This window comes from Grammomys surdaster, unplaced genomic scaffold (assembly GCF_004785775.1).
Source record: "Grammomys surdaster isolate TR1022 unplaced genomic scaffold, NIH_TR_1.0 165, whole genome shotgun sequence".
In the NCBI taxonomy this organism is placed as follows: domain Eukaryota; kingdom Metazoa; phylum Chordata; class Mammalia; order Rodentia; family Muridae; genus Grammomys; species Grammomys surdaster.
Window position 1 is genome coordinate 17,034,027 of NW_021604613.1, and position 23,997 is coordinate 17,058,023.

Sequence of the window (23,997 nt, forward strand, 5' to 3'; positions counted from 1 at the left end):
ACTTCTCCAGTGCTAGCTCATCTCCAGTGTGTCAAGCTACTAAAGTGAGACCATTAATTGAAGCTAGGCAAGGATGTGGCAAAGTGGTTCTCTTGAGCCTTTTGCATCAGGCCCCACCTTGGCCACAACCCTAATCTCATTAGGTCGGTGATTATTGTGTTACAGCTACGCAGTTTAATTCTAAAGATTGCTCATTAAGAGTGGAGTTGAATTTTTAAAGACTCCATGCTTTAAAGTCAGATATGGGTAAAACCCTTATAAAATATTAGAATACAATTTTAAGTTTCATTAAGTCCTTGTTATTTTAAGGAAATCAGTTAGTGAGCTATATGATAAAGTTGTATTTTGTATTAAATTGACAATATGAAATTCCATTCGGCTCAGTCTCCTCAGAGAAATCCGTGAAACTATATTTTACAAAAGGTTTAATGTATACTTAAATTTTTAATTGAGTCTTTTACTTTAATAGATATTTAATTACTATTAGTTACTAAGTAGTAATTCAGTTGTGTTGAAAATTATTTTTCCCCCATGGAATTCTTTACATTTTTAGTAGACAGACTTAATTTTCTCTTTCAGCCTTTAAATAAATTTCTTGAGATATAAGAATAAGAAGGAAAATGTTTTGGAATTACATATAACTTAGGAGAAATCTTCTCTGGTAAGGAAAACCAAATGTTCATGTGGTGACTTGTGCTTAGAAAGGCTTAAATCTGAGTTTCTGAAGGGTATTGGTGGGGCTGTCTTCATTTGAACCTCCTTTTCTAACTGAGAGTTTTCCAGCTACTTTTCAAACCTGATGACTGTGGCAAGTTATGCAACTGTGTCTTTAAAAGTCTGAGCTTTTCCTAGCATCCATTATACAAATCTTGTAATGTATGGATAACTGTATCGTATCTGTACATCTGTGTACAACATTGTTGAACATACAAAGTGAAGTTCTTCCAGATGAGTAGTTGAGAACATTATTTTATTTACTATTAGTGTGTGTGTGTGTGTGTGCGTGTGTGTGTGTGTGTGTGAGAGGGGGGGGTGGGAAGAGGAGAGAGCACAGGAGATAGTGTCACAATGTACCCAATTGTACAAATAATGCAATAGCACCGTTCTCAAAAAACATGGTCTCTGCAGAGAAAACCTTATTTGCTTATACCACATATTTGGTAATAAAAATCATCTTATTTGGGGTACCATGTTTTTTAATTTAAGTTGTTTTAAACATTTATGTAAACATCAATTCATTATTGTGTGTGTGTGTGTGTGTGTGTGTATGATGTGTGTGGTTGTAGGCATGGTGTGGAGGTATCAAGCCCCTTGTTGCTGCTATGCTAGTAATTCTATCTCCACTTCCCACCTCAACATCGAGGTGCTGGGATTGCAGGTGCATGACACCACTTCTGACTTTTTTTTAAATATGAGTTTAGACACTTGAATTATCCTCAGGCTCGCCTGGCAAGCACCTTTACCCACTGAACCACTCACTGGCCCACATCTTTTAATTAAAAAAGAAATCCAAGTTTTTAAATGAACAATATTTGCGTTTTCATTTCGTTACAGTATATCGAATGAAAACTGAGCATGATATTTTAATGATAAATTTGGGGATTGGGTTTTAAAAATGCAAACAAATAACAAACCTTGATTTTTGAATGATAATAATGCCTAAGATAGAAAAAACTACTGAGAGTCTCTAGCATTTAAAGAGTTATTATTTTGGGCCAAAAGCACTAAACAATTCCTTTGCTATAAGAGTAGATTACATCCCGTCCTACAGTCGTCCCAAATAAATATTCACTTTTAAGACCCCCTCATAAGAGTTGAGAAAATCCCTGCTTTTAGAGGTAATCCTTCTATCAAATGAAGTTTTAAAATATTATCGCTGCAAAGATGCAATAAATGACTAGAGAGCAGTGTAGCGCACCTCGGTGCCGCAAGCAGACCGAGCTAGGATAAGTGAATACGTCAATTTCCAGCATCTGGAGATTTGCTGCTGGGCTTGGCATAATCATCCCACCGAGGAGCCCCATCTCACAGTGTTTGTACTGTACGAGCCAGCGGGGCTTTATAATTCTTACCTTTGGGTTGAAAATAAGGTTCAGCTTTAATTGTTTTCAAAAGGGCACGTTTCTTAAGGGGCTCATTTATCCAGGAGGTGAAAGCCAATTTGCCGGCTTAAATGGAAATGGTTTTCAGTGATCAGAAAATGTGAAGGTAAGTTTTATCATAAGATGGAGCTCGCACATTTTTCTTTATTTGCCAAATTAGTTCTCATTCATGCAGGAAATGGAAACATTTTGCCTACATTTGCATTCGAGCTTCCCTCTCTAATATTGGCCGCCTGAAAAATTGCACCTCTCGTGTTTTGAACAAGCAGCCCAATTATCAGAGGCTTTCAATTAGAAAGAAAAAAAAATCTCTCAAATTTGTAGAAAGCATCTTGGTACCTAGCTGGCAGAACCTAATTTGTGAGCAATTATAGCTTGATAAAAGTCTGCAAACATTTCCTTGAGCTGCTTAAGCTAAAAATAAATATTAAAAACTGCCTAATAAAAAATTGGTTGGGATATTTTAAAGCACACGTAAAGCAAGTGTTTTGCTTGCATTACTGCCGCGTTATTAAATATGAGCCAATAAGGTGCAAATCAGCAATGACTCAAATATTTTTTCAATTAAAACCTCATTTGGTTTTCCTTATTTAAAAACCACTGTATTTTTTAATGGACCAAATAAATTATGGATTTTCATCAATAATTCTGACTTGTTGGGGAGGGCTACATTAATAAGCAATAGTTTATAATTATTTCATAAGAATTATTAACTGAATAAGTTAATTTCTTCTTCTAGCTCAGAGAAGGACAAACTTTTGTTTCAGCCTCGTGATCCCAGATAAGTTATTTGAGGATAATAAAGCTCACTTCATGGTGTTGTAAGGAGTGGATGTTTGTTGTGGGGTGTACATAATTTCTCATAGATCTTGGGTGCCTAGTGAATAGAGCTTCGAGTTAAAAATAGTGTTTACTTTGTGGGGCTGGGAACTCAAGTTCTTCTGCTTACTAAGCAAGTACTCAGTCACCAAGCTTCCCCCCAAGTCCTTCCTCTCTTACCAACACTGAATACAGTTGATCCTCCTCCTCCTCCTTCTCCTCCTCCTCCTCTTCCTTTTCTTCTTCCTCCTCTTCCTTTTCTTCCCCCTCTTCCTCTTCCTCCTCCTCCTCCTCATCATCATCATTTGAGAACAGTTTTCATCTCTTCTGGTTTCTGTTACACAGTAATTCTTCTCTCTCTGCTATTCCAGTTGTTTAATATCCGACCCTTAGATCATGTTTGGAAACTTGGCTCAGGACTCTGTCGTCATGCTCTCTTCCTGACTGACAGCTTCCAGCTTCAAGATCTAAGTAGGATCATGATTGAAGATCTCTGAGCCCTTCCTTTAGAGCTTTAGATTTCTGAGTTCCATACTGTGAACTTGGTGTCTTTTCTTTGGTACTGAATAGACAGCTCACATTTGGCACCCCTAGATAACAGTTCAAAGTTACTGGACTGGTTCCAAAATGTCTTTTGAAATTCATGTGTCAGGAACTGTCCTCAAATTCACATGGTGGTGGTATTTAGAGGTAGGGACTCTGAGAAGGATATAGGATTATGTGAAGTAAAAAAAAACATGATTTTTATTGTGTATTAAATACCTTCATCTTTCTGAAAGATAGGATTGATTTAATAAGTATATTAAAGACAAATTTTAAACATGTGGTACAAAAGAATCACCAGTTTAAACCATGTTTTTCTTTTTACTCATGGTTATAGGAAGAATAATAGCCTCATGGAGTAGTCCATGGTGTGGTGTTTCTACAATTGACTTAAGCTCTCACATATTTCCTCTTCAACATAAGTTGAGCAAAGTGTCTGACTCCTTGATAAAAATCCAGACCCTTAGTGGGGAATTGGTGACCAATGATAGCCCACTCGCTCTACAGTGGTAGAGTATGAAGTCTTTGACTGTGTCTCCCCCAAACAGCGACCTCCTCCAACCCCAGACAAATGTCCCTGGGTGTTTTGTTCTGTTCTTGAGATTTATTTTGTGCAGATCTTTAATCTATCAGTTCAAGGGATCCTCCTACCCAGTTTCCAAAGTTTGGGATTATAGGTGTCCACCATGGTTCCAGGCCCAGAGGTTGACGTGGAGAATGATTTTGATAAGTTTTCTTAAATAAGTATACACAGTCATTATTGTTTGGCATGCCTCCTTTTCCTTTTTGACTTTCTTTTTTTTTTTTTTTTTGGCTTTGGTTATCTAGAATAAAGGCTTGCTCTAGGAGTGGTATCCTTGGTGGGAAATTGACTAAATGCAGGACAAATACTTCCTGTCATGGACAACACTACACGAAATGCTACATGAAAAGAAATGGTCTTGTCTTGGGCTTGGCCTTGAGTTTAAAGTGAGAAAGTTGTACAGATGAGACTAAGTTTTGGTCTAAGCCCTTTGTAAATGGTAAAGATTCATATTTATGAAAGCAAGAGAACTGAATAGTAGCTGTTAAGACTGAACTAAAATCTGAGTCTGAGACAGAGTTTCTGTGCATGCATCTATAGGCCCCTTCAGGCCTTGGACATGTTTTACAATTTACTGCCTGGGTTTGTGTTGTAGAGAAAGGAAATAAACAAACAACAAACAAACAAACACATAAAAGCAAAACAGCATCACCGTATCCAGCTTGGCACAAAACAGTTTCTGATCTTTTGAGTCATGTTTCTAGCATCTCTCAGAAGTTTCTGTTTCTGAGAAATTTTTGACATGAGTGTCAATTAGGACTTGGAAGTGACTGGTCCATCTTCTCTTCCCCCCAGTATAAGAAGCACCGCTCTTCTCATGCGCATACCAACAACTTCGCAAAGTCCGTGGTCAACCTTGTAGATTCTGTAAGTAGCCTGGTTTCCTTGAAACTTTTTTGTTAATTCAAAAACATGGCTCATATCTCTTTCTCTGTGGTCAGTAATAGTGTTAGCTATTTCTTGGATGAAATGAAACAATGTGTTTATAATGTTCCCATGGTGAAGAAACTGTTGGATGGAGAGCTTTGTAAGAAAATACAGTCTGAGGTTCAGAATTCTCAGACTTCCCAAGAAGCTTTAGCATTTTTTTCTTTCTTCTAAGCATATTGACTTTCATTAATTATCATTTTAATTCTATGTATCTGTGGGGTGCAGTGAAATAATTCGATACATGTGTACAGTATCTAATGAGCAAATCAGAGTAGCTAGCATTGCCACCTCCTTAAACAGTGAGAAATTTTTATTAACCCGCAGTAATTGTATAGCACTGCCTCTGTTATTACCAGAGTCCATGGGGGATAAAGTGCAACGGAGAAAGACCGTAAGGCCTGGAAATTATTCTCAGTAAATGAGGCTTTATTAATAACTACTTGAGCTTTTCCTAAATATTTTTGCGTAAGTAGAGAAGCCCTAATGGATTGAGGCAGCGTGTGCTAAGAGGATTCAGATAGATGAAAATCTCAAGGCTGTGTATTTATTATCCTAGTTCTCCCAGGGTGGAATGCTTCAGCCTTACTTTCTAGTATTCTAGGTGATAGAATTAGGTGTCATTGCCACACAAAATGATTTGGAACAATGAGATGTCTACTTCCTTCTGAGGGGTGTGACCCTACATGCCCTCACGACTGACATGCTTTTCCCCTCGTGCCACTTCATAATTTCCAAAGAATGATCATTTAGATTTTCTTCGTGTTCCCTGCCTTAGGTTGCAACCACCCAGGGCTGAATTTCATACATTGTATTCCAATAAATAATTAATTGAGCTGCATAAATTAACTTATATATTTTGATGTGAAGTGCTACTTTGTTAAGCTAAATACATTTTTTTTAATCTTGTATTTATTGTATGGTCCCTCTTAACTGTGAAAAAATATCTTTTTTCTTTTTTTTTATAAATTTCCAAGCATCTAAATGCTACTCACTCTGAGGATCTGTCTTTTAAACAGCCCCAAACCACCCGTCATGTAAATATTCATAACATATTTTGTGCACCTAGCATATGTTATGTGCCTCATAGGCACAGCTGACAAAATTGTAATATGAGTTGATGTGCATAGAATATGTAATATAAAATTAAGGTTGAGCCCCTGAGAGCCGGTTTACATCTGCCTTATTACTTTTCTTTAATTTCAGCTCTTGTCAATCTGCTCACAGGAAAGCTATAACTGGGTATGGAAAAGAGAATCTTAAACACATCTTCTCCTGTGCAAAAGCTATTTATTAGGCAGCATCTCTGCATTAGTCATTTTTGTGTGATTGAATAAAATCATACTTTGCAAAATTTAATTTTTAGTTTATGTTATATTTATAAAATCCTGAAGCTGATCGCCCATTGCAGAAATATATTGCACTTAACTCCTTTTTGTGTAAAGCCATTATAGTTTCAATTTGATGCTAATTTCTTTATTGACTGTCTTCAAAGGCCGTTCATTTGTTTTCTTTTAAAAGTGAGACAACTTGGCAGCTCTGGTTGAAGTTGCTTAATTCTGTGAGTTATTTATTTGGCCCAAAGTAGAGAAAACAGAAGAATAACAAGATGTGTATGAGTAATGCTGCTCTGAAGTGAGAGTGAGATTGGTGACTCAAATCTGTCCCTCCACCCCCGCACTTGGCCTCAGCGCTGTGATTCTCTCTGAGAGTTATTATAGTGTGTAGCAGGGCAGCTGTACTGTTTGATGAACTGTCCCAAGCCTGCAGGTTATATTACACTTAGAGTCTCTATGTCAGGCTCCGGCTTGTTGTCTCCTGTGGGGTTTGGAAAGGTTATTTTGCTGAACCCTGTTGACAGTGCAGGTCCTGACTTGAGAACCTTGACATCCCTACATTCTCATAATATGCCGGGCAGCTGAAAGTGTCGAGGTGGGGGTGGAAATAAGCTTTAAGGAGAGTAGAGAATACAGAGTCGTGTGATTTTTCTTCTTTATTTTGGCTCTTGGAAAAAAAAGAAAAGGAGAGCAGATTCTGTATGATTAGCTAATTCTGACCCCATGTTCTCTCCCCTCCCCCACCTCTCTTCCGCTGACTGACTCACTGATTGTGCATGTTTGACCCAGTGTTTTCCTCCTGCACCTGTCCTGTTGTATACCCTCAGATTTACAAGGAACAGCTCAACACCAGGGTTGTCCTGGTGGCTGTAGAGACCTGGACAGAGAAGGATCAGATTGACATCACCATCAACCCTGTGCAGATGCTTCATGAGTTCTCCAAGTACCGGCAACGTATCAAACAGCATGCTGATGCGGTCCACCTCATCTCGTACGTGTTCCTTCAGGCTCTTCCTGCGGTTTTAGCTGGACGTTTGTCTTTAGTACCTTATTGTATCAGTTAGCTCACATACTGGGGGCAGTGACTTCTGCAGAGCTGCTGTTGGTCCCCTTCTCTGTTCATAAAGGTAGAATTCCAAGGCTGGGACACTGTGGTTCCATGGCCTCCATCTCTACTGTCCAAGCATAGAGTTATCCTTAAGGTCAAATCACAACCCAAGGTGCCCCTGGTACTGTTGTCTTCCCTGCAGGCAGCAGGTATGCCTGACTTGGAGAGAGGCAAGAGGGCACTCCTTCTGTAAGGTCAGCATCCATAAAACAGGTTTCTTGAAAGCGTGTGTATGTTTGCTTTGCACAAGTTTGCTAGATCATCGTCACATGATCACACCTAGCCATAGGAAGTCTAGAAAATTCATTTTTAGACAACCATGGAATGCAGGTGTGTTTCTGTCAATAAAGAGGAGGGCCAGTCTCTCTTCCCAATCTTCCTCTTTCCCCCTCATGGCCATTTTCACATCTCCCATCATGGTTCTGTCCTGCAATCAAACTAAGCAGCACACTCCTTCCTTCTGTCTCACCTTTACCCTTTACTCACCTCCTCTTTCAGCCTTTATCAATTTATAATAATGAGCAATAGATATTCTTTAGTAGAAAGAGAGTCAATGTGTTTAGAACAGCATAGATGGAAATCTATTTAAATACAGGGTTGTTTGATTTTTAATTTCCTGTTAGGAGTGGCTTTTAGGGTATCTGGCATGGGAGAAGTAATATGTTTTAGGAGTGTTTATGTAGTGTTTTCTGACAGTACCTTGTTTTCTTAAGGCGGGTGACATTCCATTATAAGAGAAGCAGTCTGAGTTACTTTGGCGGTGTGTGTTCTCGAATAAGAGGGGTTGGTGTGAATGAGGTAAGTGTCATGATTTCTGTAACTAGAGCTCTGTCTTTACAACTGATTTTGTTCTTCATTAAGGCCCGTGTATACCCCTTCTCCGGCAAGTCTTCAATGATCATGTTGCGCTGTAGTGTGAGTAGCTCAGAGCAGTAAATGGAGCCCTAAGTTCATCCTGACAGCTTTTGATATCACCATGGTAGCTTTGCACTCTTATGGTATAAACATTACCTGAAAATTGGTTCAGAGATTTTTAGGTCTGTAGTTGACATGTTAAGTGTTTATAAACTTATCGATCTTTTACCTGTGACTCTTTTTTTTTTTAATTTTTAATGCTTTCCTGCATTTATTAGAATTAGCTAATTTAAATAAAAATTTTACAGATTATATTTTGTCTCTACATAAATTTTAATTTTTATGTTTTCTACTTAAGTTTGGTATGAACTAAAACAATTATTTTTTTTTATAGAATCATTGTTTGGTTACCTTTGTCATGAACATTTTTAATATGAAAGAAACACTCCAAAGCCTAGCCAACTATTTCAAACTCCTGGTGAGCACTGGGATAGGTCTCATTAGGCAGTCTCCTTGAGACTTGAGAATGCTTTTAGGCAGTGGGAGACCTTTCCTGACATATTTGAGTATGTTGAGTTGGAGCAGTCTTGGCTACTTTCATATTCTGTTCCCACGTGAAAACTTCCTGTTTTGAAAGATGCTTTCAGGGCACAGTCTCAAGGGAGAAGTGATTTAAAGAGCGTATGCCATCTTTAGACATTGTAAGGCTCTATTTAGGGACTTGAAATGAAATTGATAACAATGAAGAATTAACAACTTGGCTTTGTTGCACTCTCTCAAATGTTTTCCACATATTTTCAACTCTGAAAAACCAGTATGGTCTTCCAATGGCAGTGGCACAAGTGTTATCACAGAGCCTGGCTCAAAACCTTGGAATCCAGTGGGAACCTTCGAGCAGGAAGCCAAGTATGTATGCTGACCCTCTTACTCCATCTGCCTGTCGTTCTGTGTTTATAATGCATACCCAGTCATTGTGAATGCTTTGTTTCTGTATCACTGTGGTGTAATCAGAGTATCTCATGCCTTAAAAAATAATCTTGAGCATTCTCGATCTTCCCTGGAGATTTAACCATTTGAGCATAGACATAAAATGCCAGATACATCTCTGTGGGGAGATTATCACAGATGCAGCACACTGGGAACGAGATCTACAGTATACAAGGAGCTCATATTAAATGCTAACCACACTCACCCACATGATCACATCCAGAAGGTGAGCCCCGGTCTCCCCTCAGCAAAACCTGCCACTGGCCCTTTAAGCTTGGGATACATAGGAGTGGGATACAGTTGTCCTCTGGTGCAAAGATAGGTCAAAGGGGGAGCTCATCCATGGCCTCTAACCCATGTGGCACCAAAGTAAGGACAAGGGACTGTTGATGCCACTGTTTCCCTTGATCAGATGAGAGAAGGAAAGGTAGGAAGGGCTAACTTTTCAAGTGGGCCAAGTATTGAGGGACCATCAGATATTTAGAAGCCCATGGAAATATCTGGTTTCTTTTAAAATCAGGATAAAGTCCATATCTCATTTCTTTTAAAATCAGGATAAAGTCCGTATCTCATTTCCTTTAAAATCAGGATAAAATCCAACGCAAATTACAGTCCCTTTGTGTGAGCTCGGTAGTCAAATATAATCTTGGTACATTTTGTGGTAGAAGGCAAAGCATCACAATGGAACCTTGTGGAGAAAGGGAGCAGGGTGTTCGTCCATTGTTCATTTAATGAGAAAATAAGCTGAAATCCTCACTCTCTCATTATAATCGTGAGGGCTAGGAGTAAAAAACCTCTCTTTCCACCCAGGCCTTCCCAGAGAAGAAAACTGCATTGTCCTGCATGCTGTCCTCTGTGACTGATATGTAGTACTGTGGAGAGGTAGAACTGTATCTCTGCTCCTGAGTCCCTTTATGGTTCATTAATGATCTAGTACACATAGTCAGGACAAGTGCCCAGCAACATTTTACTAATCTCTATAAACTTTCATTTACTAAGATCGTGCTCAGACTATTTGCTTTCTTAAGGAAGTGGCCACTCCAAAGTTTCAGAAGCTGACTCAGATAGCTCAGAAGGAGAACATTGGGTTCCATAACTTAGTTGAACATGCTGGAGGCCAGTGCTGGGGTCAGCTGAGATGTTATTGAATTGAATGGTACAGTAGACTGGGATGAGATTGGTCCAAGTCTCTGGCTGATCCTGGCACTGACTCCAGCAAATTGAATTTTATTCTTTAGCTGCCCTGTGTCTGAAGGGCTTCAGTGACATTGTGCTGTATTTGTACAGATCGTCTTGAATACCATCTATCTGTGTGAACCCTAAAGCCATGCTAGGAGATAGAAAAAGAGACATTGCTTCCATTTTAAAGCAGACACCCGCCCCCCCCCCCACACACACACAAAAGTGGAGTGTATTCTCTATGGTACTTTCTCCTTGATTGAAGGGTAGACTAGAATTCAGCTTTTTGTTTCTAGCCAGTGATACTTCTAACTAATCATTGGATTTTAGAAAACTAACCAAGGTATCTGAGTAACAAAAATGAAGAGAGGCCCAAGGTATTTTTTTCCCCTTAGGAAGTAATCTATACTTCAGGCATAAGGACCATTGACCTAAAGGAAATAGAGTCTTGACATTCTGTATTGAGAAAGTTTTGCAGGAGCTGGTGCAAACTAAAGCTGTGACTTTGTCTCCCCTCCCCCTTCGTTGCTCCTATTTCATTGGGCTAGAGTGTGAATGCATAGAGTCCTGGGGAGGCTGCATCATGGAAGAAACAGGGTAAGTGTGCATTACTCTTGCATGTGATGTATGCCCAGTGCAAAAATGGCTGCATATGTAATCATTAGAGACACAGTCTCTCAGGTACTGGTCTTTTAAGCTAAGCACTTAGTATAAATTCAATAATTAATTGTCTGATATTTTAAAACTGACAGTGCTAATTCACTTTATGTTTTAATTTTTAATTTAAGGTTGTGGAGAAAAGGGAAATGTATTAGCTACTTCTATTTATTAACCCTTACAGGAATCACGTGACTAAAAGCTTCTGCCTTTAGTGGAGGCATTAATCTTTTAATATACTTAGAATGCAAGCAGATGGTCTACTTGATGCAGCCAGTGAACATCAATTCAGTCATCCATTTACATTTTGAGGAACTTATAAATGCACGTTTATGGTAATAAATTTGTAGTATATTGTTTGTAGAGTCATCAGAGCTTTTTATTTTTTAATTAATTCAGAGTCATAATGCCTAAATAAAAGAGTCACCAAATGGTGGACACTTGTGTAACTGGACCAGCTGTTCCATAGCACCAGTGGCCTGAATCCGGGTACCACTGCTATTTCCACAAGAGTCCTATACCTTGTGGACCATTGCCAGTAGGTACCCTAGGCTATAATCTGCTTTAGTGGCAAGAGTTTTCTTTCTTACTATCTTTGCTCAGGCCAAACACCTGCACACTGGGGAGTTTTGGTCCTACCATTGTTCTGCACTGATGCCAACAAAACCATCTCCTTCCCTGGGGGCCCTTCTTTCTCCTTCCATGGAAAGGAGAACGTTTATGCAGTTAGTTGTTACCCCTGCGACGCCAGAGCATAGTCCTAGAAACGCAGTCTAATCTTGAACTGTTTGCCTTCCCCGGCCATATTATTTGTGCTCCATAGTTGAGTCCTTTATGATGATGGAGGCTTAATAGGTACCATAACAAAGAATGCCATCAATATGTTGCTTTTCTATGGCAATATTATTGCCTTTTAAACTGTCAATTTCTAAATGAGTTTTGGATAGGATGTAATAAATTATTTGAATATATTTTCTCAAAGATATATTTGGTATACTTCTTCTAAGACATTACTGTCAATAGAGGTGAGTTTTAATTCTACAGGTACCCTCATACATAAAACTATTGTATTATATCCTAGAATGGCCTATTACAGACAATCTCAAGGAACCAATGTGTATGATTTAGTTTAACCTTGATGTGTGTATGATATTCCCCTGTGTGCTGACATAGGGGTCTTAATTTGATTGAATAAATCACAGAGAGGTTCATTTTTTATTCATGCTAAATCATGAACATTGCTCAATAATTGTATTTGAAATGAAGAATAAAGAGCCATGGCTCACGGGAGCATTCCTTAATTCTTTTTTGCTGTGGGCATACACACTAATAACATATGCATGTATGATCCAGCATGATCCCACGCATCCTTTATGGTTTACTCATTTACTTACATTTTGGATTGTTGAAGCCCGAGTAACACTGTCTTTAATAAATTGACCTTCCAGACTCTTTTCTGAAAAACAAGGTCTAATAGGCTGCTGGACACCCTTTTTTCAGAACAGAGTAAAAGAAAGTAAGGTCGCCTCTATTGAGACCTAGTAAATAAAAATAATCAAACTTTAAAACCTAGCCTTGATTTAAGATTTTGTAGCAAACCTTTCAAACGACATGTTTCAAGACAGATTTCAGTCAGGAGGGTTGGTAGCTTGGGAATGACCAATCTTCTAGTATGTGATGGTTTTAATTTTCCCTTCTATGGACTTATAGAAATCTTGCCAAAATCTTGCCAAATACTTGTATTGATCCATCTACATCCATTTCGAATTTTTGATAGTTTTAAATTTTTTCTCTAGTAATTGCTTTCATGAAATTCTTTTACATAATTGCTTCCTTGTTTCTTCAGGGTGTCCCACTCTCGAAAGTTCTCAAAGTGCAGCATTTTGGAGTACAGAGATTTTTTACAGAGAGGAGGTGGAGCGTGTCTTTTCAATAGGCCAACTAAGGTTAGTGACTTAATTTTCCAATAGTAAGAATGGGCTAAACATCAGAGATTGATCTCAGAAAGCAAGTCTCTTGTCACACTGTTTAACACATTACTACAAGCAATCCCCCTTCCTCAGCTTCCCAGATGCTAGAAGTTCAGGTAGGAGCCACTAAACCTAACTGATAGGTGGTCAGTTGTGGAGAGCCTCTGCATTCTCAAGATCAAGCAAAAAATCAAATTGGGGGTCAGTGCCCAGTGTTCACTTGCAGTTCCCCCAAATGCAAAAATTCTTCAGAATTTTATGCTAGTGTTTTCACTTTTCTGCTAAGGTGTAGGGAGTCAGAATGGAAAGAGCTTTTACTTAGATCCCTTTTTTGCTAATAATCTCATTTAACCTTGACATTCCTTCTGGAGACTTAGTTTTCTCCTCCCAAGAGTTTTACCTATGTCCAGCTCCACCCTCTGGGGTGATCTGGTCCCAGGCAGAAAGCATTACTGATGTCAGCCAAGCAAAATGTGGTCTTGATCTAACATTTGCAAGTTCCGTAAATACCTTAAGTATTTCTACTACAGAGTTCCCTTCCCCTGGAAGCCCATGCTGTCTGTCATTGGTGTTTCACAGGAATATGTATAAACAAAATTGCAATTCCGCAAGCACAAATTTAAAGAAAATTGTACATTTCCAGAAGAGGTTTTTAGGAGTTTTCAGAAAACACATTTGACAATAATACTAAATTTTGAAACTCTTCATTTGGCCCTCATGATATAAATATTTATTTCTTGCTGTAGAAGCATAAAATTGTTTGATTATAACATGTGTTCCAGTCCCTATGACATAGAACACTGGACCATCATCACACTTTCCTAAAATTCATCAGAGGCAGAATTCTCAAGCTGACAGGCTAGCACTTTTGCAGAAGGCTCTGTGTTTTTATAGGCGTATGTTTGGAAACGAAGCAGGCCAGAAGTTGAAAAGACAGAACTGGCAGTATTAGCAGATGGTATCGGAATTTGACCATGGGATAAAAATTCACTTTTCCTTTAGAATAATACCTCACATGTCAGATAGAGTTCATTTGTATAGAAAATGTTTGATACTCTGCAAACTTAAAGAGTGGCAATATTGTGTTGACCTTCTCTTTAAAAAAAAAAAATCGGTCACCAAGGCAAACAATGGATAGACTCATTTATTCCATACTCACAAGCAAGTGATACAGCTGGAGTTGGAATGAAAGCTTGGAACCTGACATCCTTGAGAAATCTCGGTAAAGCCAAAGCTCTGTAAATCTCAAGGGAACTGAGATTTTTAAAAGTGACTTTGCACCATTAAACTAGGCTGCTGGTCTTTCCTGGGAGTGACCTCTGGGCACAGAAACCAGAAGTCTTCAAGGCATCTGAAATGACTGAGATCTGTAATGAAGAACTCATGTGAACTGCTGGCAGTTTTGAATTACATGGTGCATGGCTAGTGTTACCTTGCCTTGCAGCTGGCAGCTAGTTGTAAGCACTGTGCTTGAGGAGACAACACTAGCTTGTTTGGAGAGGTTAAGGTTCTTTGGGATATACACAAAGATCCGTCATTACGTTTCTCAGATTACCTGTAAGCAGGAAGAAAATTATCCTGGTAACTTGGGAATTTCACACACGCACACACAAAATATGTTTACATATTCAATTTCAGAAGTTAGATACAGGATAATTTCCCCTTTTAAACTACAAATTACAATGATCAAAAAAGAAGGCCCCGTGAATTCCAGTAGAATAGTTTGTATGCATTTGTCAAAGAACTAATTTTTTTGTCCCTAGTGTTCTTAATCAATGAATATATGCATAGGCATATGTTGCTTGTTATTTTCAGTTTAAATGCATATATTCTCTGCTTCAGAAATCTTCCCAGTTGTTGTGATTTACATCTGGTTTGAGATAGTGATCAATCTCAGGAAGGGAAAAGAACCCAAGAACTAAAGGATGGGAAGCCTGGTACCAAGTGTTGGTCATCTTTCCACTGCCCTGCCTCTTTCTGCTTTCTCCTGCCTGCCAATCAAAGTAGCACGGAGATTAGCACTATTGACTCCTATTCAACTTGGCTGGAACATTCCCTTATTTCTTATAATAGTCCTTCCTGGAAGTAGTAGAACCAGGTCTTTCTTGTGTAGACTCAATGGAAGATGACTGTTGCTCATAGATGTATGGCTGCTGGGGGCAAGCTCTTTCTCTCATGTTCATGGCTCTGAGCATTTGTGTTGAGGGGTGCTGTTCCAGATTCCCCTCCTCCTATAACACACACCCAGAAGTGATAATCATACCCAGGGGAATCCTGTTCCAGCCAATAGATACAGACATGTTTGTCATAAGTAAGCTACTTTCTCAACGATCTGTCTACAATATTTTTATCCAGAAACAAGTTCATGGCACCACTGAGAGGAATAGTCTAGAAATTTCCTCTGCTATGAGTACAGCAATGACTGAGAGATTTCTGTTTATTCACATGTCTATACATTAACTTAACATATTTATTTATTTTCTTTATGAAACTAAAATTGGTATTAAGAGATTTGGTATTTGCACGTAGTTAATTTATTGAAATTCCTTAGTTATTGAATTAATTTTCTTTCTAAGCACAGATAATTCAAGAAATGCAATGGTAGGACTTTGTGTCAGACAATGCAGATTTCTTTTCCATGAGGATGATGGATTTGAATCTCTGACAACATTGTTCTAAGCTTATTGGCATTTCCTTAGTTGTTCATCTCACATTTGGTTTTGACTAAACATATTTATCTTTCTGACAGTTGGGATGTCTTCTTGTCTGCCTTTAGTCAAGTCAGCAAATTAGATATCTATGAGTCTTATTAGTAATACGTTTTAGCTCCATTAGAAAACATGGAGAGCGATCTATTTCTCTTGACAGCTCAGTTCCACAGTCACTCTAATGCTGGAGGTTGTCTCTCAAGACCCCACCAAGGAAATCCCCAGAGAGACCACCTCCTTTCTAACGTGACTTTTAAGAGTGTTATTAATAAGCAAATAGTATGACACATATTAGTAGGTAAGAGACTAGAAAGATGGCTCAGCAGTTAAGAGAACTTGCTGTTCTTTCAGAAGACCGGAGTTTGGTTCCCTGCACTGACACTCGGCAGCTTCTGTTTGTAACTCTAGCTCCAAGTGATCCAATGTTCTTTACTGGCCTCCGCAGCTACCCACATGCACGTGTGCATATACTTACACAGATACACACAGAATGCATAAGTAAAAATTAATATAGAGTAATAATAAATCATAGAAGAATCATACGATATAGGCATGTAAATGGCCAGCTTGCTGTCTGGATTTTCTGCAATAAATGCAAAAGCTTTTCTTTGTATTCTCCAATCTCTTTCAGCTGTTTGAGCCTACGGAATGTGGAAATGGATATGTGGAGCCCGGGGAGGAATGTGACTGTGGTTTCCATGTGGTAGGTGTAAGCGACTGTATCTACTTTTAGCTCAGCTCATCCTCTGAGCTAAGAAGAACCACAGTAGAGAGCAGACATGTTATCATTCATTGTGGGGTCACTGACTTCTTTTTTTTCCTTGATTGCTATGATCAATGCTTTGTCCCAGCTCAGACACGTAAGAATTAGTCATGTTGTTGTTGCAGCTGTGTCTGAAAAGCTTAATGGATTGTTCTAATCAAATTCCTGACCTTTAAAAAGTTAATTCAGAGCTCATATCCATCTCAGGCACCTTGTACAGAATCATGAGCATTTTCCCATGCTGCATTTATTTTTTTCTTTATGAAACAAAACCTGGGTATTAAGAACATGGAATAGTTACAGAGGCTTGTGTGGGGATGCCTGTTAATGAATAATCATACTCTTGGGAGATCACTCTGCCGAACAACGTGGCAGGAGTCTGTGATCATTTAAAGTGATTGATTTCTCTAAAATGTTAACGTACTGTTTAGAACTGTTGTCATCTGATGCATAAATTGCATGTGGAGGGAATACTGAACGGGCAGTGGTGTGTTCCTGGTTTATTCAAAGGAGTGTTTTCTTTAGGAATGCTATGGAGTTTGCTGTAAGAAATGCTCGCTCTCCAATGGGGCCCACTGCAGTGACGGTCCCTGCTGTAACAACACCTCCTGTCTTGTGAGTCCCCTGGAAGTTTCATCTTTCTTTCTCATTCCTTGACAAGGCAGCCAGCCGTGTCAGTATGTCTGTTGAGCTTTTGAGTGACTTGGTACACATTTATGCATGTTAGCTCAGTGATACTGGTGATTTTATCGAACTAAGGTGGGCCACAGCATACATCTCCTCTGTTACTCACTGTTTACTTTCCTATCCTCCCAAGCCTCCTCTAGAGGGTTCACCCACACCTACAGCCTCCAAACTAAACGAGTTACCCTATTAACATAGATGAACACATTAAATCATAGGACAGAAGAGAAACAATTCTGTTGGTCTTTTAAATTCCACAACCTATTTTCAACATTCAGTTTTTAAAACTTACCCTAATTTGTTTTAAACACATAGTATAAAAACTAGTGCTTATATCTCCCACTTGGCTTTCTGAATCTTATAGCCAGGTTAGGAACTACTTACATATGGTCACATATCTGCATGTGCGTATGTGTGTGCTTCCATGTGGGATGTGTGTGTGTGTGTGTGTGTGTGTGTGTGTAAAGTCTTCCACCTTCAGTGACTGACAGTTCTTTTCCAAAAGTCATTACCCCTTTATCTCATATGTCAGATCTATGACATTTCGAATAACTATAAAAACTACATGATTTTATTGCTTTTTTCCAATACCAAGGGAGGTTCTACATCATGATATTTATTCTAAGAGATTTCAACTTAATTTGTGCTTGCTTCATATTACCTACCAAATGATAAATTGCTTGAGGCTAATGAGACTTCATATTTTTCCCATCCTTTGCCAGACAAACCAAATATTTTGTTCACCATAGGCTGTCATGGATGCCTCTGAAGGTGATTTATATGAATTCATTGTAATTTTGTTGTGTGTATTTATCTAAAGCAAGATTAATACTCAAACTAATGCACAAATTAGTTATGGTTGGATGTGTGTGTGTGTGTGTGTGTGTGTATGTGTGTGTATCCTTCAGAGAAATCTTAAATATTTAATGACATTATTTTTGTTCCTTTGTGCTAAGCTAAACCAGTGCTTCTTCTTTACATAAATTTTATCTCATCATTTTCTCACCTCAGTATGTGGAGATGGTGCATTTTACAGTCTGCATTGTAACTATACTTAGTGCCTGTCTGATGCCCACCTCAGTATAGGATGAGCATCTGAGCCTCATTTCTAACCTGTAATGATTTACAAATTGTGAAGCGTGTGTGTGTGTGTGTGTGTGTGTGTGTGTGTGTGTGTGTGTGTGTGGTGTATTATGATAAAGCCCAGGCTTGTTGGTGGATGTAGGAATGGCATCTTTGTTGAATACAGTGAATGCTACCTCCTGATACTGTGTTTTACTTTGTAGTTTCAGTCACGAGGGTATGAATGTCGGGATGCTGTAAACAGCTGTGATATCACTGAGTACTGCACTGGAGACTCTGGCCAGGTATGGAAAACCACATTTTATCTTTTATATTGTGCAAGACATGTTTTAAATCTTTCAATAAAGACTGCGAGTGTAGAACTATTTGGGTTTCTTTATTATAGATTTGTTTTCTAGATATTTCTAGCTCTCTACCAAACTATTACTTAGGGAAGTTTGGTATTGTATTTTGGGATTTTCATCTTTCTTTCTCTTTTTTTTTTTTAAATTCCCCCTTCATAAATATCTTTAGATGATTTATACTCAATTCATAAGGTTTTTAATCCTTAGGTTCCCACATCTTACATGCTGTTTTCAAACATTTTGAACAAGTTTTTTAAAAAAACAAATGTTGGAAGGGAGCTGTTGTAGGAGACTGGGACCAAGCAGAACCACTGTGTCTGGGAGCAGAAGGCCAGGTTTCTCCACCACTGCCGCTGGCCCCATGCAGAGGCCTGCTTCTCGCTTCTGTGCTTTGGCATGATTTCGGTCCATTAAAATGATTATAATGCTGTAATTAATATTGACTTCTTGACTCCGTATTTGTATAATTTTAGTGCTTTTTATTTATAGCATGTTATTATATGGCCCTTTTTGCCACTCAAATGAGCATCTGTTGAGTTACTTGCCAAGTGCTGCTGTAAATGCCAGGATATAGAAGGGAACATGGTTGTTGAGTTCTTCCTCTAGTGAAACTTAGGTTCTGTTGTGTGTAGAGAGGCAATTAAATTAAAAAAAATATATATATATATCCATATATATGTGTGTATGTATATGTGTATATATGTATTTATATATGCTATATATATTTTTATATTATATTTTATATTATATAAGGTCCTGTTGTAAGGAGAATGTGGTGGGATATTAGGTTGGGATAGTAGCTGTGGAAGGAGTTAGTTTCTAAGTAAGCAGCAAATGTATAGGCCTGGTTTCTTCAGGATGTGGAATGAGAGCTGCAGGACAGAGGCAAAGTTTCAAAGGATGTCAGGGTTCTGGCAAGGGGACCTGTATGCCACAGTAAGGATTTGGGATTTCATTTGACTTGCTTTCTTTCTGATGTGTCTTCAGAAGTTTTTCCTGTGCTAATATCTTGTTTTATGATGGTATGCAAATTTGTCAGTTGATTTTTACCCAGAGATTACCTATTAGATTTCAGTAATTTTTCATTGTTTTATCAGTATAGAAGTAAAGACTTCTATGCATTTGGAGGAGTATCTCTCCTGCAGGGTTATCTCTGTAGGATATGTTTCCAGGACTGGAGTTGCCAACTGCAAGGTAGACTGGTGTCCACTGGGGTTACGATGAACATGGTGCAGTTTCAAGTCAAAAGATCATGTTATAAAAATGAAAATGGCTGGCTTGAGTTATAGCCTTAACTTAATATCAGGGCCACGTGAATCTTCCAGGAGACCTGGGTTTAAACTGTAGCAAGTTACTGACACAATTGTTTCTAGCATGGCTTTCTTGAAGAGGCAAGCCCCTCCATAGCAGATAGCCTGAAGAAGCAGTGGACAATGCTTGCTTCCCACCCACACTAGACTTTCTGGCTCAGAGTGTCTAATTATTCTTCACCACCTTATCAGCCAGTCAGTACAGTAATGAGAAAGCAGAGTGCTTGGCATTGTACTGAGTTGCTGGAAGGGAACATGAGAAAAGAAAGGAAAGATGTTAATTAACCTTTAGAAAGGTCTTTGTGTTATTAACCACGGTTCTGTTAATGATATAGCACATGGAGATATATCCTGACTTTATTTATATGTGTGTCACTCTTGTGCATATGTTCCTCATATTTAAGTATATAAACAGATTCCTTTGTGAGTTTTTTTGTATAGTGTAGTGACAGAGTACAAGAATTTTGGATTCTGCCTTTCACTAAGTGTAACAATTCTGATGTACCATTTGACCGTTTGTTTTATAGTATTATTGCTACTATTATTATTGCTATTATTGATAGTATTTTTTTTATAACTGCAATATATGTCCTCAGTTCTCGTGTTCAGCTTTTTTTAGAAGCATAGTTTTCCAATTCAAATTTTAATTCCTGAATGCTTTGTAGTCTGATGGAAATAAGGCTTTTAACGTGGGGATGTTGGGGCTGGAGAGAAAGCTCAGTGGATAAAGTGCTTGCTGTGCACGCCTAAGGACCTGAATATGGATCCCCATCATCCTCATGAAAGCCAGATGTAGAGGCACATGCCTGTAATGTAGGCATGGGAGGCAGAGACGGGGGACTCCCTGGGCAATTAGTGTAGCTGATTGGTGAATTTTTAGTTCAGTGAGAGACTCTCAAAACATAGGTATGGAGAGTGATAAGAAGATTTGCAATATCAATCTCTGATATCCATAGGCACACATGGATCATTCCAGTGTATACATACCCACATACACCGCTCACACACACATGCACTCACACACATATACAATATATGTGTGTATATACATATATACACATACACACATATATATTTATGTATGTATATATATTCATTTACACTGCACACATACACATACAGAAAAGTAAAATAAAATAGGGACTCTTTCCTCAACCTGTTTTATTCTCTAAGTAATGCAGTTGTTTTCTTTATACTTCATGTGTCTTTGGTGAAAAATGTATTGTTGTTCTTCCCGTGGCACATTAGAATAGAATGCTATTTTATTAATAATTTAAAAAGTGTGACCATCATAATAAACCCAAAATAGGCAGTTAAAGTAGAAGGGAGTAAAATCTATAATATTTTCTTCTATTTTATAAAAGACAGTGAAATTTGACTTTATTGATATTCAGAGTTTTTATGAAAGTAGAACCTCTACATCCCTGAGAACTATGAGCTGCGCGGCTGCATTACACCCTTATCTTTTTTTTTTTTTTACTTCATGCTTTTAGTTAATTTTTATATTAGCATTTACTGATATCTCTGAACTCTGTTTTTCTTTTCTTTTTTAAACACACACACACACACACACACACACAAATATAATAAGATAAAGCAGAAACCATCATATTGAAGTTAAACAAGAGCAGCCAACAGAAAAATAAAAGAGCCCTGAGAGAAGGGACAGGAATCACTCATCCACATGTTTAGGAGTCTTGTAACGGCACTAAACTGAAAGCTGTAGTAATTGGCAGAGGGTTTACTGCACACCCTGGCAGGCCCTGCAGTTGCTGCACCAGCCTCTGTGAGTTCATATGAGCTTTGTTCGGTTGTTTAGTAAGATCTTGTTTTCGTGGTGTCTTGTCTCCCCGACTTCTTCACCTCCTTTCCCACAGGGTTTCCTGGGCTCTGAGGGAAGGGATTCGATGGAGACATCTCATTTAGAGCCACGTTGAACTTTCTTTTTTCATTGCACAGTTTATGACAGACTAATCAATACTCAAGCAACTGAAAGAAATCCGTAGCACAGTGCGGTGACATAGTAAAGATATTTGAAAGGTGTGTTAATGGCCTCTGCGAGCACTGGAAATTAGTGGAGGATTGCACAACTTACAATAGGCACCACTGAAACTGCTTCTGCTGGATCTTCCTGCCTGGCATTCCTGGTGACCCCGGGAGCAGTGGTGCCAGAAACTCCGGAGCATCGCTTCACGGAAGCGAGTGCCCAGATCTGTTCCTGTTCTGAACATCCTTAGAGGATGTTAAGAACCTCTGGGTGATTTCACCATTAAACATTGCAGTGATTAGCAACCAGTTTTATTGAGTATTTATTTGCAGCCCAGCCTGGCCATAATCCTTCCACCACCACCTCCTGACTGTTAGGATTCCAAGTGTCTCAATTACTTTTCTATAGCCATGACAAATACCATGACTGAAACAACTTATAAAAGACCTGAACACTTTTGCCAACTGGGGACCAAAGTATTCAAATATATGCACCCGCAGGGGGCATTCTCATTCAGATCAGCACCGCAGGCGTGCACGGCCACATCTGTCTAACAACTGGCTTTTCTTAGCCTAAACTAAAACCAGATTGATTAGGAATTACAGCACATGTACCTGTGACAGTTTATAATGAGGGCTATTTTTTTTTTTTGTCAGTAAAGCATTCTCCCTTTTTTCCCCTTCCTTCTTAAGACATCACAAACGTGATTTGCCTCTTCTAGGAGCGTCCCACGCCCCATTTCTGTTTACCCTGGTTGTACTGGTTTCAGGGTAAGTGAATAATTTATGATAGTTGATTAATGAGATAATGATTTCATTCCGAGGGAATCCAGAAAGATGGAAGAGGCCTCGGGGATCTCTTTTGTGTGGTTTGTTTACTGTCATTGTCGCATCCCTGGGATATGCAGGACCAGGTAGTGAAAAACTGTGGCGACTGCATCTGAAAAGGGCTCTGCAGCCTTTAGGAAGACGCAGAACAGACATTTTATTGCTGCGTCCTGTAGTGTGTCAATGCTCCTGAGGAAAGCTACATGCATCTTTTATCTTTCTTGTGATGAGCTCAATAAACGACCCTATGCATGCAGCATAAAATAACTTCATTTTACCAGTATGGGTGATCCATTCATTTTCTGAGTCAGCTAGTAGTAATTGAACACCCACCACATCCTGGTGTTTTGTGCAGCGGGAAGCCAGACAGAAAACCCTGCCTGCATGGAGCTCACATAATCATGGGAGCAGAAGCAAACAAACTAGGGAAATATATGGATTGTCAGGTGGTGTAAATGCGGTAGAGAAGGAAAATGTAGCAAACGGGGAAGAGAAGATGCCAGCCAGCATGGGAGGGAGCTGCCAGTGTAAAGAACGTGGTTAGAGGGTGATAGTTGAGCAAAATCCCTAAAGAGAAGATGGGATGACCCCAGCAGGAAGCAGGCAGTGGGCTGGCAGCATGCCTGGCATCTCGTAGGGAATCACATCAGCCATCGAGAGAGCTGGAAATGAGGCCAGGGAGACGGTCTGGTGTGGATGGGAGAAGCGGACCACATGCAACTTGGAGGGCTATTCAGAATTTTTGGGCAGGGGACCAACACGATCTGGTGTTCATGTTTTAATGGGGACAGTACCGGAACCAGGATGGAAGCAGGGAAGGAAGGTCGGAGACTACAGTCCAGGTTATAATGTTGGCAGCTTAGACCTGGGATTATATGGTAGAAACTGAGAAGAGTTGACATTACAAGTCAACTTGTATCTGAAGTGAATCTGAGGATTTGCAGTCATACTGGATGGCACGTGTGAGACAAAAAGACAAACTGGGGAACACACAGAGGCTCTGGTGGGACCTCAGTGAATGTCCTTAAGCTTCCTGCTCCTTGTCCTGAGGATTTTTTGTTTGTATTTGCTTTCAACCTCATGGCCCCTGACCTTTCCCCCACTCTCTTAAATGTTTAAAAAGTATAACTGGAGTCATTCTGGTTAACTTCTGAGGAAAATGAAGTGAACTTTAAAATGGTGTCATAGATGGTTTGGTTAAAGCAGCGGCGGCGGCAGCAGCAG

The 23,997-nt window shown here is 39.1% G+C and overlaps 1 protein-coding gene across 2 annotated transcripts in view; it reads left to right on the forward strand.

The window, feature by feature from the left end:
• Positions 1-23,997, forward strand: part of Adam23 (ADAM metallopeptidase domain 23) — a 141,156-nt gene that overhangs the window by 88,256 nt on the left and 28,903 nt on the right. For both annotated transcript variants that reach the window (XM_028765604.1, XM_028765603.1), the window contains exons 10-18: positions 4,843-4,914; positions 7,139-7,302; positions 8,133-8,217; positions 9,090-9,180; positions 10,989-11,037; positions 12,944-13,043; positions 16,407-16,478; positions 17,064-17,153; positions 18,509-18,589. In XM_028765604.1, the coding sequence (XP_028621437.1) occupies positions 4,843-4,914; positions 7,139-7,302; positions 8,133-8,217; positions 9,090-9,180; positions 10,989-11,037; positions 12,944-13,043; positions 16,407-16,478; positions 17,064-17,153; positions 18,509-18,589 (804 nt within the window). The remainder of the gene's footprint in view (positions 1-4,842; positions 4,915-7,138; positions 7,303-8,132; positions 8,218-9,089; positions 9,181-10,988; positions 11,038-12,943; positions 13,044-16,406; positions 16,479-17,063; positions 17,154-18,508; positions 18,590-23,997) is intronic.